General features: G+C 43.7%; 1 protein-coding gene across 1 annotated transcript; it reads right to left on the bottom strand.

Moving 5' to 3' along the window:
* Positions 1–245: 245 nt before the first annotated feature.
* On the bottom strand, positions 246–13,865 carry LOC135483943 (uncharacterized). Its single transcript, XM_064765018.1, has 12 exons — positions 13,777–13,865; positions 12,191–12,428; positions 11,654–11,797; positions 10,715–11,455; positions 10,332–10,515; positions 10,006–10,069; positions 8,134–8,137; positions 6,071–6,307; positions 3,853–3,996; positions 2,717–3,469; positions 2,357–2,588; positions 246–2,040 (listed from the first exon to the last, which is right to left on the bottom strand). The coding sequence occupies exons 2-12, from the start codon at positions 12,405–12,407 to the stop codon at positions 1,962–1,964; spliced, it is 2,799 nt and encodes a 932-aa protein (XP_064621088.1). The 5' UTR covers positions 12,408–12,428; positions 13,777–13,865; the 3' UTR covers positions 246–1,961.
* Positions 13,866–14,367: the final 502 nt, after the last annotated feature.

Genomic DNA, 14,367 nt, shown 5'->3' on the forward strand with positions numbered 1-14,367 from the left:
CAGTCTTTAACAATCGTATGATATCACAACTATTGATTTCACCAGTGATTTCTTAAAAGAACACTCATATTTTGGCCGCATAAAACGCGACTCGGTCTAAATTTGATACCAACACCTTGCTAGCATTTTCTGAAGTTTGGAACTGTGCGTTCAACGTCTATACCTCTAGTCCCTCCGTCGGAGCACGGGCAGTATATACGCTTTATCTGGTGTCTATGCACCACGGCAACTAAAGGATCCCGCACGTGTATCGGTGGAGTAGCGCTTAGTGGACTCGCACGGCAGCGTAGCCTTCGAATTTAACTGATAGCTTAGATTCAGTTGCGGGAGGAGGCGCCATATGCTTTGGCCGAATTTTCGAATTCGAATGGTACATGTACATGTAATCCATGTTATCTTTCGATTGCAAGAGTTGATTAACATCTCTTCTGTAGCCACCAAGAAGCCCACCTGCCTTTTCACCTCGACCAAGTTGTGTACTACGCTGTTATCTACTGTAAGTCTCTTTGAAAATGAAAAGTTTTACCGGAGATACTGTATATGTATTTTCAGCTCACGTGTCTCTACGTTTTCCCCCGCTTTTAGTTAAATACTTATATCACTAGCGCGGGCAAATCGACAACTGCGTGGGTGTTTAACGTGTCTCGACCTTCAAGCGCCAACTGGAGAACGTCATAAAGTTGCTCTTACATGCAGGATTTAAGTGAGTTTTAGTCATTTAAGCTTCTCTCGTCGAGAGATCCAACATGACTACCGCGCCCAATGAAATTGAATCAGTTTCCATCGTGGCTTCACCTGCGTTATCACCTGCAGAGGAAGCGCTCTTCGCCGCAGTCTTCATGACCATTAATCTCATTCTGCCTCCCTTCGTAATCGTCGGCGGGGTCGTTGGAAACACCCTATCTTTCCTAGTTCTCCGGCAACCCCACTACGCCAAGCAAACCACTTGCTTCTACATGCGATGCCTGTCCGTCTTCGACAGTTATCTCCTCCTAGGACATGTCGTACTTCGGGCTGTCATCAACTACCATCCGAAGTTCATGCTTGGGGCTGTCGCTGGTCCTGTCGTATGTCCCATGCTATGGTTCGTCGCGCTGAATTTCTACGGATTATCAAACTGGACCATTGTGGCTATGTCATGTGACCGGTTAATAGCCGTCCGGTTTCCTCTGAAGGCGGTAGTATGGTGTACTAAGAAAAAAGCCCGAGTGACAGTGGCTATAATATTCATGGTCTGTCTTGGTTTACAAGTTCCCAATCTGTTCCGAACCATGGACCCCACCGCAACCATCATAAAAGAAATATGCGCGTTTCGTCCTGGTTTCTTTCCACCGGGATTTCTCCATAAATACTACAATATTTACTCAATTTGCTCTGTATCGACGCCATTTTGTTGCATTGCTCTGACCAACACGTGCATTGTGGGTACTCTCATACAAACGCGAGTCCGAACGGCAGAGCTGAAGAAGACGGTAAAGGATGGTTCAGGCGGTCACGTGACCATTCTTCTGTTTCTTGTCACCTCCATTTTCTTCATCACGAACCTGCCATGGACGATTGACCAATGGGCGTCCAACTTGATCATGGACAGTGTTCGGATGACGAAAGCCAAGGCTATCATAGTCAGGAAACTGATTTATGAAATAATGGTGTTGCTGTTGTTTATAAACCCTTCCGTCAATTTTTACATTTACTGTTTAGGTTGCAAAAAGTTTCGAAAGGATCTTCAAATAATCTTCAAGTCCTTCTGTTCGAAGGTTAAAACGAACTAGTGGGATTGAGGAGTTTTGAAAATTGTTCAATTCACCCAAACTTGGCCTGGCTACATGGTCTTCTGCGGAATCCAAGGGTCGTTTACAGTTCGCCTTCTTATCATATGTTTCACAGGGTCACGTTTAGGTTTGCAAGAAGCTCTCTATTTTTGGTTCGAGTAGTCGTCCTCTCTTGATGTGACGCCACCTCTACGTATCATTCATGTCTGCCGCAGAATCATTGCTAACTAGCGAGGTTTTTGTGACATTCTTGTGCAGCATTTCTTGCCTACAATAGAAACAAATGACAAGTTTAGAATCTTCAGTGATTGATTTCGTATCAGCATTTGTGGCCGAGGGGAGGACGTCAAAAATGCTGATTGTTCAGAACTTGTCGACTAGGCCATTCAACCTTTTGTTACATATCCAACTAGTCTGCTTTATTTGCTCATCCGAGGCAAAGTCTCTAACCCAACCAGTCTCGCGTATAGTTTCATTTTCTCTGCACAGATGGAGTCAAAAACCCAAGCAGTCCCTGGGAAAGGATCAAGAGAACTGGAATCTTGAAATACAGTTGAATCATGCTCTAGCGTATGGAAACCTACCTTTCCTCTGAGTCGGTCGACTCTTCGCTGTTCCTCTCCCTTTTCATGGGTGAGTCATGATGGTTCGGCTGCCCATTCATCTCCTCATCAGAGTGGTGAAGGTTGCACAGGAGGAAGGGTCGATGCCTGAGACACGGCCATGTCCCAAACAGACAGAGCACACCAATCACATTCACACATCCGGCCATTAGGAAGGAGTAGACGTAATTCTGGGTCCTGTCGAACAACCACCCTGGAACGGGGAAAGTGAAAACATATGAAGGCTTTGCTGTTCTGACAAATGGAGAAAAAGTAGAAAGGATGATCTACCGAATTAACTCATGGAGAACTGTTGGCTAGCCCAGTTGAAAAGCCACATACCTGCACTTGGAGGACCGATGAGGATCCCACATCCAGCAAACGCCATGACGTATCCTATCCCAGCCACGAGATGCTGCACACCGACAGTGGCGATCACTTGGTCTGTCATGTACCCAGTTATAGGTGATACAAAGAATCCGAACGCTGGTCCGTAGACCAACAATGCAACGAAACTATGCAGCATTGGACAAATGAAAGTCAAGATTCCTGCACATATGAAGGCTATAGTATATGCTATTGAGACAGATACCCGTGGGTGCTGGCCACAAAATGAGAAAAACAGTCTTCCAACAATACTTGCTATTCCTACAGCAGATAGCAACATGCTGGCTTGATCGGCTGGGACTCCTAGAGTGTAGGCATACGATGGTAGGTGATGGAAAACAGTCGTAGCAAAGAACATGGTCGTGAAGTACCCAAAACACAAGCAGAGGAACTCTCTCCTTTTTAGCAAGTGGAAACTCCAACCTAATCGCTTGACATGTTTTGGATGTGTGGGATGGTCGTCAGGTGTCTCTGCAATTGGCTGTATCAGCAGTGTCAAGGGGATGGCATTCAGATAGATGCCTCCTAGAATGAGAAACGAGCCCCTCCATCCGAATTCGTGGATCAGCCATCTGACTAAGGGAGGGTATATGAACATTCCCATCCCTACTCCCGTGGCGCTGAGACCAATGGCAAGGGTTCTGTGCTTGTCAAAGTAAAGTCCGATCATGGCACTAGTGGGGGCGAATAGTAATCCCAAACCTAAACCTGAAAAAGGAAAGCAAGGTTTGTTAAACTATGATTTGATGAGAACATTACGGCTCAATTTCGCTTGGTCGGTACACAAAATGATACGAAATAACCATTCTCCCTTTTGGAAATGCTTGGAAACGCAATTGGACATAATGAAGAATACCACTGTCGGCGGGTACAGTATGAACGGCTTTGTCGACGCATGCGGCAAAGCCATTGATGTGACATGGCTTTTGTGGCATGCGTTGACAAAACGGATAGTAAAACACGCATTGCGTTCCATATTTCTCGTTTTGGCTCATGCTGTCAGCGATGCAGCACAGTGAATTTAGTGCAGCATAATATCTTTTGCTTGAATGTAGTCGATTGTATTTATCAAGTATTACCAGATTACCTACCACATAAAACTCCCAGCGTTCCATACATATGAAAGACGCTTTCAGCAAACATGCTTGTGATGAGGCCGATTGAAGTGAGGAATGTTCCAGTGATCATGACCGGCCGACCGCCAAAACGATTCGTGAGGGCACTGCTTACGGGACCTGGGAAAAAAGGAGAGCAATAAAGTAATGTTATTTCGCAAGGTTATTTCGTTTGTTTGAAGAGTGCACCATGTACCAGCAAGGATAGCAAATGCGATTTCCGTAAACATGATAGCTGCAGTGCATGACCGATCATACACCGCTGATGATAGCTTGGGGCCTTATTGGCATAAAGGAGGGATTCGTCGGCAAGGAATATATTCAGAGTCTTAAGATATATTTAAGAATACCCTCACCATGAATACCATAGAAAGTAATCGACATATAAAGCAGACCATTGGCTGGATATAATTCGATGGAGTACCGTGTTTGATCTCAACCGTTTGCTTTTGGCCTAACATTTCCAGAATAGATCGATGAGATACCGTTTGGCCAATACGTTCCTACAGTGATTGATGACCAGTAAACGGTTGATGATGCTTGGCCTGTACCTGGGGTTAATAATATGTAATTTAAGTCATTGGCAGTATCGAAACTAAACAAATCTGCAATCAGTGCCAAGGTAAAACAGACGAAAGCAGCAAGATACTGAAAAAAGCATAAGTCTAGTTGTAGAACATCCATCAATAGGTAGAAAACTGGAACAGTGATTTTTCGTGATTTTTTTAATCCCCCCGCAGTTTCTCATGGATTGGAAGACCGTGACGCTGGGAAAGAGCGCAGTAGTGCCTCTGCTTCAGTTACAAGTCTGTCAGGCAGGGATCTCCGTTTTACGAGTTGTTGCTTCTTCTGGTTATTGTCACGACCTTCTGCTACGCCACTTAAATGTCCATATCATGTCCGCTGTAGCTAGATCTACGAGTTCTCCTAGATTTAATGGTCTCTCTTCTAAAAGTGTTTATGCTGATTTCGTCGATAAACTCCCAATTTGCCGCTCTGTCATTTGGTTTATTTCCACGTGACAGTTGGAAGGATTAGGAGATATATCGCATATTTTTTTACATGTTATGTTTTGACTACGTGTCAGCTAGATCTAAGGCGTGGTATTTCCATGGCATAATAGAATCGAGGAGTTTCGAAGGTGACTCCCAAATTGGCGATGACTCGCAAAGCTGGGATCCTTGCCTGTCTGGTTACGCTAGCCTGACCGAACTTTGCTCTTTCCCTACCTGGGTATACGATATTTTACCCAATTACCACTGCCTTGGCCTTTCGGTGAAACAAACAGCCGGCGCAGTACCTGTCATAACATGCGGTAATAAGCTGATTTCGTAGCACCCATGGGGTTGCTATCTGTTGCGGTCCTCCCAGCAGGCTACATTCTTCGATATCAAGACGTATTATTCGTGCATTTGCCCAATCTGTTGACGCTAACGGTATTGGCATCCTCGGTGAAGCTGAACGGTTATGTTCATCGGCTCCATCAGGCTGCGTTGGCGGCGTTCAAGCGATTACTCGAGAGCTATTTCGTACAGCATCATGTCAGTAAACCGATCAAACAGATCGACAGGGCAAACAAGAGCAATTCCGTCAACTGGGTGGTTATCACGTGTAAGAAACCGAAGGAAAGACTGTTTGGAACGATGCTCCATGAAAGATTACACTCTCGTTCAATGGCTCAATCTCGATCATGCTCCGCGGGTGACATTAATAGAGAGGTATTCAGTGAAACCAATACCGCCTGCTTAAAAGCACTTCGGGAACAATTCTGATTTTGCCCTTTTTTTACCTCTTCCATATTTTGCACTAAACCAAGCGGTTCTGAGTGCCTAACCATGGCCGCCGCCACAAAAAGGAGGCACAGTGCTTTGAGCGCACTAAACAATGCTATGCACTATGCTACGCAACCAATATGCGTTAGAATATTCCATTAACACTGCCAAGGTGTCGGGTGCCACAGCCATCTGCCCAATAATAATGAGGCTTATACGATAACTGGACGGATATCACATCGCAAACGTCTCAATCTGCCTCGGGGTTGTCACGCAGATCCAATTTGCGGGTCAACCTCCAGGACCTCGGCCACCTTGCAATAACTAATCGCGTTTAAAGAGACTCATTTCTTCGTCGGGTTCACATGTAGAGACCTTACAAGGTCATTCCGATGCGCAAGCTGCAATCTACCTGAGCTTACCTATAAACTTCATGCAAAAGGCCATGAGCGATCCGACCCATGACACCGTTCCCTTGCCAACATCGAACACCTCGTAGAATGTGATGTAATAGACGCTGGGGATGTAGATGATGGCGATGAGGACGAAGACGAAGAAGCCTGCCGTCAGAACCACGTAGGACCAGGGCGTCTCCACCGAGTCGTCCGCATAGCATTTTCCGAACTTCTTACACGGCATGGTGGGTTTCGTTACGACATCTTAGAATCTGGAACAAATGGATGAAGAAGAAGAACAGAACTGTTAGAAACCAGATGATGACATTTAGGCAGTTTTTTAATTAAGCAGGATACAGACACAAGAGCTTATTTAATCTGACCAATACATGTAGGTACTCGAATCATCGTCAGGGCATGACCTTGATCTCTGGCTAGAATCACAGTGACCACGGAACTGATTACCAAATTCCTTCAAACCAGTGGTCTATAACCAGCGATATCTTTCCCATACACTTACTAAGTAACTTGCAAGTCAATACAATATATCATATCAGTCTTGTCATTAATACACTATCAATATATCTTTACCATGAGCTCCAACCTCGCGGTGTTTGGGGAGACACCAAGTCCTAAAGTATAGATTAGTTGTCGTACAATATGATTATAATGAGGCATTTTACAACCCTGAGAAGCATGACTCCATGGAAACGGAGCAAATCTGCGAAATCACGGCATCGCAGAAACCTTGAACAGGTTCAGTAGGAATATTGTTATACTTTTACCTTAGGTTTGTACATGCACGTGACGGGCTATGTCCATTTCATTTGCGTCCAGCTAGGCGGGGGTGGGTCGAAAAGTAACTTAACTAACTTGAAAATATTTTGAATATATTGAGCGTTAATCCTATACGTTTTCCGTTCTTTCGACGCATATGCCGAAAGCATAAGGCTATACACTGCAAACTACATATTCGACGAACTGCGGTATGCGTTGGCAAAACAGGTCGTGAACGTGCGTGAGCCTAACGGGGAAATTTTGTGCTGCTGTCTGCAACCAGCCAATCGGGCTATTACGATACTGATGAACATGGAATTTTATACGAATTCGGATCACCTAGCTATAGGATTATCAGCGACTGGAAATTGGCAACATCAATAATGGGGCAGCTTGCGTGTGTCAGAAGAAGCAGACAGTACAAAATATATCGAGAAGAAATGCGACACGTGATAATAAATAAGAGAAAAGAAAATGTGGGCTTACATTTTTTACAATATATTGGAGAAGTGCGCTCTTCTTTATTCAGAGGAGGAGGATTCCTCAATTCTCTCAGCAGACTCACAGTGCTGTACTTGTATCAGATATACCAAAAACGTATCACTTTGAAGTACATGTACATGTAATTCGTGTTTGGATAAACTGGTATACAATGTACTCAGATATATATATTTTTTATAAACATACCTGCATGTCCTGGGGACTATCTCTGATGACAAAAGATAGAGCAGTTACGTTGGGATAACAAAACCGGAATGTTATTGAAAAACCTTCAGAGCAGACAATGGAATGCAAAAATGCTCACCAGACATGACCATTAGCGATGAAAACCAAGATGTTGGACAAGTGTACGTGTTTGTACATACAACAGATTTAAATTTTATGCCTAAAAAGTATTTACTCACCATTTCCATTTAAGCATAATCAATTTTTATCCTAGAATATCAAAATCCGTTCTATTGTTCAGTGTCCTAGATTACTAAAAAGATCGAGGTTCGAACTCTCTCTAGAAATCTGCCAATCTCATGTTACAGGTAAAAAGCATACAGTACGCTGATTGATTCTCGACAAGATGAGTTGAAATGATCTGAGGTCACCTTGAAGCAAACTACCAGACGTCAGGGCCCGTGAAATGGCTATACCAGTGTTCTCGGTCTCGTATCGCGCCGGTACACATGGCCACGGCTCTCGCATCAGCTGAGCATGAGAGTCTTGCTCGATCGATAGCGGCGGAATATTCCATTGACGTACTTCTCTAATAGCCTTTCCTGCTAAGATCAGTCATCACAACAGATAGGCTTATTCATGCGTACCTTCCTAGAATCAAAGCAATTGGTACCTTTGTATATTTTGTATTTTTGTAGAAAAAAAGTACGTTATTCATTGTCAAAACAATAACACGCTGAACACACCATCTTCCACAAATAATTTTTTTTTTGAATCTGTCATCTTACTCACAAACTATAAATTCCACTCCTCGGCACGCAACCATTACTAGTGAGAAATGTCTTTCGGTTATTATTCAAGAAAAACGTATTCAAAAAACGGTTAATGCGCCCAGTAAGATATTTTTGCTAAAACTAACCTGTACATGCATCAGTTAAGAACTACTACTGATCCAGTGACACATCGACTGTAATCCCCCCGATCATGCATCGCTGAGCAGCATGGTGTCAAAAATGTCTTGGCTGACAACCAGTCCGAACATGATACATATCATCCTCGAAAACCAGAGTCGGTCGTATCCTCCTCCCCTCGCACGTTACTGAGCTCGGTCGATATTGCCGAGTGTTATCCTGAGCTTCAGGATGAATATATGTAGGTTTGACATGATTTGAACAAGGTCTCAGAGTCATGAATTTAAACAGTTTTATTAGAAATATGGATTATTAGCTTCCGATTGATACATTCACTTACCTTGATGCAATCACTTTCTATTGTGCTCTGTGACGTCAGAGAGCAGCTGTGTACCATACATCAATGAGAAAGAAGAAGACGCACTTCTGACATATGTTTATTAAAGTGTGACATGGTTCATCAAATGTTTATTTAACTGTGCTCTAATGCTCATTTGGTTAAAGGATGTGTACGAGTGATATCAAGTGTAGATACAAAATACATCAACAAACAACTTAAAGCATCCACAATTTACGTGATTTTGTTTCGCGTGGCCTAGCAAAAAGTGAAGCCACTGCAATATAACAAACCGCGGACTCGGCTTAACTTTGCTGTTCACACCCGTGGATATACCCGCAATATAAACACTATATATGAATGAGATTCCTTGTCCTAAAACACAACTAAAACACAGTCTCACACAATATGATCATAATGCATCTACATCTCATTTATGCTTAGCGTGGAGAACGCTCATGAAAACAGGGCGTTCACCACATGACGCGGGTGTGTGCCCGTAAGTGAATTTACATTTGTCACTAGCGTCAGAACCTAACGCCAACGTGACTGCTAAGACTGATTGAGACACAGACCCCAGATCCTCCTGTCAGAATATACATACAATGTATGTATGAGATTCAAAATACAGTGATGTGTCATTAAATGCCGGACGTTTTCACTAACGAACTAACAAGCAACGCCAGTTCTGAAACCAAGGACGGCGGTGTACCGAATACATCGTCCCAGCTATAAACCTTATATTTGAAAAATAGTAATTATCAGATCATGGATTTTACAATGAGACAATATTCCTCGACAACATTTAACTTTAACAAATTTAACAAGAACCCTGAACAAAACCACTCTCGCAATGGAATGTATTTGAAAACCCTGTTCAAATGTAGTAGGTCTTAAACCATTTATAACACCTTAGGCGTAGGCAGGAGGTCGGTGTGAACAGCCACTACCCTTAGGCTGCTTCCTCCATCCCTGATCTCAACATCATCACACTGTACATAAACGACCATGTGACTACACCTGATTAACAATAACACAACTCTAGCTGTGTCTGTTCATTTACCGGGATGTCAAAATTACTAGTACATGTATATTGAAGCCGTCTCTCCCTGACCCCCCCTCCCCTCTCCGCGAAATACAAACATATGGTGCCATTTTCGTCGACCCCTTTGGGCTTTCGATATAAGGCCATTCAGTGATTGTCTTGTCAATGATTAAAAGGTATAACGGTGCTTGGCATTGTTATGGTGACGTCAAGGTAAGTGTCATACGACATGGTTGACATCTTCTTCGCATGCTTCTTTGTTGGATTTTTTATCCTCAACTGCCGGCAGCCTGAAACGTAAGGAAGACTTACTTAAGCACTAATCACCAGTAGGCGACTGTATAAAGTCTCGTGAACAGCAACCCCAGATATCTTCATTCAGTGAAGTTACACGTCTCCACAGAGGAAATCCCTTGGGGGAAACAAGGAGATGCCAATACACAACATTCCTTGAGCTCACGCCCTAAAAGGCCAAAGTTGTAGCATGCACAATGCAAAAAAGGTTGTCCGATGCAGATTATCGCTACTGCTCTACTGCTTTTCATTACTTACATGCAACTCTGCTGTTCCACTTTGTCTGCCCTCTCCTCTGGAATGGAGAAACTGTCAGACGCATGCTGGCACCCTTTATACCATCGCGGCCATGACGCAACCAGAAATGCTACACCAGCCATGTCCATAGCACCAACGAACAGGAACGCAGAACTGTATTCACCAGTAATGTCAACCACTAAACCTGTTAAGCAAAAAAAACAGTGCACGTTTCACTACCGGTGGGTGACAGGGTATTTATTTTGTCATATACCAGTATATACACGGACCGAAACCAGGATGGTTTCCTTTCTGCGGTGATAACTGACAAGTCAAAAAAATACCTCAGTCTTTAGGGAACAAAACAGAATGTATAGCATCGTACTGTACCTAGTATTTCTTACCTGCCAGGGGTGGACCTGTGATGTTCCCTATCCCGGCAAACAACATCATGAACCCGATTCCTGACACCAGCTGTTTGATGCCAATGGTTGAGATCACTTGGTCCGTCATGTACCCTGTATGAGGCGCTGCAAAGAATGTATACGCTGGTCCATAGATAGCCAGGGCTGTGAAACTTGTGAACAGTGGGCTCATCAATGTGATCACGCTTGAGAAAAAGAAGGTTATTGAGAAGACCATCATCACGTCGACTTTCTTATGGTGTCCGAGAAAAGAGTAGAAGATCCGTCCAACCAGGGATGCCACGCCCATATAGGAAATCAGAACACTCGCAGTGTCGTTGTCCTCTCCTAGAGACACAGCATAGGACGGAAGAAAAAAGAAAACTGTAGCCATGCAGCCAGTTATCAAGAGATAACCGAGGCATAGAAAGACATATCGCTTTTCACTGAATATCTTTATGCTCCATTTCTCCTGTTTCATGTGGTGCGTCTTCTTGTCAGTGTTGTCAATGGGCTGGATGAGGAGACTTAGTGGCAAGGCATTGAGATATATCCCTCCTAACAAAAGTAAAGACCCTCTCCAGCCGTAGTGATGAATCAGGGCACGAGTGATGAGCGGATAAACCAGCATGCCCACTGCAATACCACTGGCTCCTAGACCAAGCGCGAGAGTCCGGTGTTTATCGAAGTTCAGACTGATCATTGCGGCTGTAGGGGTATAGACAAGTCCGAGGCCAACTCCTGAAAAAGAACAGAGACGTCTTGAAGAGGAACAAGTTGTACCCAGAGGGAAGATGGAATGGTAATGCGTTGTTTTATATCCCTCTCGGCGGGGACAACTACTTGTTGTCCGAACAGGAAAAGAAATGTCCAATGTTGATATCGAACTGAAAAGCGGTGCAGGTGAGTAAGAATGTACATGTAGTTTTAACTACGTACCCATGAGGCAGCCAAAGGTTAAGTACGTGTAGTATACTGAGGTCGCAAACATCGTCAGGATGAGACCGACGCTTGTAAGCAAGATACCAGTGATCATGACGATACGACATCCAAACCGATTGGTCAGAATGCTGCTCACTGGCCCTAAAATGCAGAAGTGGAAAATCAAATAAGTGGTATGATAGATGCAGAAAGGCACAGCTTCACGGGGCACAGGTAGAGAAAACCGCGACGAAATTTTACGGAGCTAGCTCTGTCAGGGGAGGGAAGACTACTGTCAGTGCAGGTCGGGAAGGTAAAGCGATATGTCACTACCACAGTTTTCTATCCACAGTGACATACCAGTCACCTGGATAGCAATTCAACATGAGATTCCGTTGTGTTGCAATGTTTGTGTTTCAGCAAAAGCCCCCTGGTGGTCTAACTGTAAACCACTTCGGAACAGTCAGATCAGAGTTACACCATTAAATGTATAGGCTAGGCCTATATGTCTGGCGCGGGTCTACCCAAATGGAAGTCTGTTACAGAAGCACTCACCTATAGACATCATAGAGAAAACTGTCAGAGAGCCTATCCAAGACGTGACAAGCTTGCTTGAGCCAAACACTTCGTAGAAGGAGAGGTAATAGATTGCTGGCGTCAGGACAACGGAAAAGATGAGGAACAAGCCGAAACCTGCAACCAGCACAACCCACGACCAGGGTTTCTCTATGGAGTCCTCCGAGTAACATCCTTTCGGGCTACAGCATGTCATCCTGGCGATGCCTGGCAATAACTGGAGAAGAGATAAAGACGCTTTTGTCAGCGAAAGGTCATCCAGGCTCACTTCGGTGCCGAGACGTTTTCATGCATTAGCACGAAGTGACAAGTTGCTCCGGTATTCTGGCATTTATCACAAACGAATTACCAGAATACGCCTTTTTGCACCTCCTATTTACTTTGCATCATACTTCACATGCTCATTACAGCCAACGATATGCCGATCCACCGTCTTTGTAAGTATGGGCACTACCCATCCTTCAAAAGGACTGATATTCACCGCCGATAAGTCGGCATGAGCCAATGATTAACACCTGCGACATTCCGAATTGCAAGTTCACCCAGTCAAGTAAACCATCTGCCGCTCTCCGTGTAACACTATCCTTTGATTTGGTCGATCGCTTGGAGTTATCTCGAAAGTTCTGAGATGCGGAGGAGCGGTGAAGGCAAGAATGGGACTGTGAAGTCCGCTGCCTTTTCTGTCGTCCAGCCAGTAAGTCACGGCGAATGCAACAAAACGATTGTCTACAGACGACGTTTTCATGATTGTGCCCGCATGGATGGTGCTGAATGATCCCGCTGATAACTTCCATCTCATTACACATCATTTATGTAAGAATGAAACATGAACTACATATGGCCTATATATGGCCTAGTGTAGGCTAAGAGTTATAGCGCAGTTTGCATGTATATATGTGTGTCTTTAGTTTTTGCAGAAGTTAATGTATTATTAAAAAACTTGACTGGGGAATGTTCCACCTCAACTTTGACAATGTTGTACATTATGCTCTACTGGCATGTACACAGTTGGCCCTGTATATATGCATGGAGGTATTATTAAGTCTTAATAATACCTCCATGATATATGCCTGCAGGGGGCATGAAAATTTTAAAACGCCAGCCTAAATAACAACTTGTTGTCAGTATATATATATATATATATATATATATATATATGCCTCACTTGGCGCTACGCCATTTGACGCCGGTGTAACACTAACAGTAACAAATGCGCATGCCCCCCTGGAAAAAGTGTCCGGCCCTATTGTATTCTGCAATATGGTTCTATAGAGACCCTGACCGTCAGAGATTGAAGCGCATAATAGAATACTTTGTTTTCCGGGCATTCTTAAACTTCTACACCGCCATGCACGTGGTCGCAAAAACGATAGCGTGGAGAGCCAATTTTATTAAGGTGTCAGTTTAAGGAACTAACCGCCGTGAAGTAGAGGTGACCAAAGGTCGGTCTGTATTCCCTGGCTGTGTCTCATAATATTAGAAGGCTGTCATGGCATGCATTCTGAAAGCAATCTGTCAGTATAAAGAACCACTGGTAATATCAGCAAGGGTCAGTTTTAACTTACCAGGGGAAAAACGGCTAAATTTCAATCTGGCAGCTCATCCATCACCGTGTAGCTCGTGCTCCGCCATTTACGGCTACGCTATTGATCGTTGAGATCTCGAGTGACGTCATTGGCTGCGGTGAACGTGTTTGCTTAATAGTTCGGTTTGAGTCGGTCCATTCAATTTGTAACAATTGATCCCTCCCCGCTGTAAAGGTAGTCAAATGTTCTCAAATGTTCTCAAATTTTGATTATATTTCCGCATTGAGCGGTGATTCCATCGTCATTCTATGACTGCTATTTTTTCTCAAATGCCATCTCTTCACCGTTCACAGTTCTTGAAAGAGGAATGACAACTAGTGACTATTAGGCGAGTTCGACGTACAAAGAACCGCCTGAACTAATGTGACATGGTGAAAAAAATGTTGATCTTTTGATCTCGCCACCAAAGTTAATATGGCAAGACAAACCAGCAAAACTGGTAGTTATTGATAGATGTTATAGATGGCAATGCATATCGTAAAAAGAATAGCCTACTCGATCTGTTCTTTCAAAAATAGAACTTTGAATTTAAAAAAAAAAGAATTTCAACAATGTTGCCATACAAGTGTA

Source organism: Lineus longissimus, chromosome 2 (assembly GCF_910592395.1).
Source record: "Lineus longissimus chromosome 2, tnLinLong1.2, whole genome shotgun sequence".
Taxonomy (NCBI): Eukaryota; Metazoa; Nemertea; class Pilidiophora; order Heteronemertea; family Lineidae; genus Lineus; species Lineus longissimus.

Coding starts and splice junctions, on each gene's coding strand:
- LOC135483943 (XM_064765018.1), bottom strand. CDS start 12,407: ATGACATGCTGTAGCCCGAAAGGATGTTACTCGGAGGACTCCATAGAG. Junction 11,798..12,190: donor TTTCTCTATGATGTCTATAG/GTGAGTGCTTCT, acceptor TCTGCATTTTAG/GGCCAGTGAGCAGCATTCTG. Junction 3,997..6,070: donor CTTTTGCATGAAGTTTATAG/GTAAGCTCAGGT, acceptor CTTTTTTCCCAG/GTCCCGTAAGCAGTGCCCTC.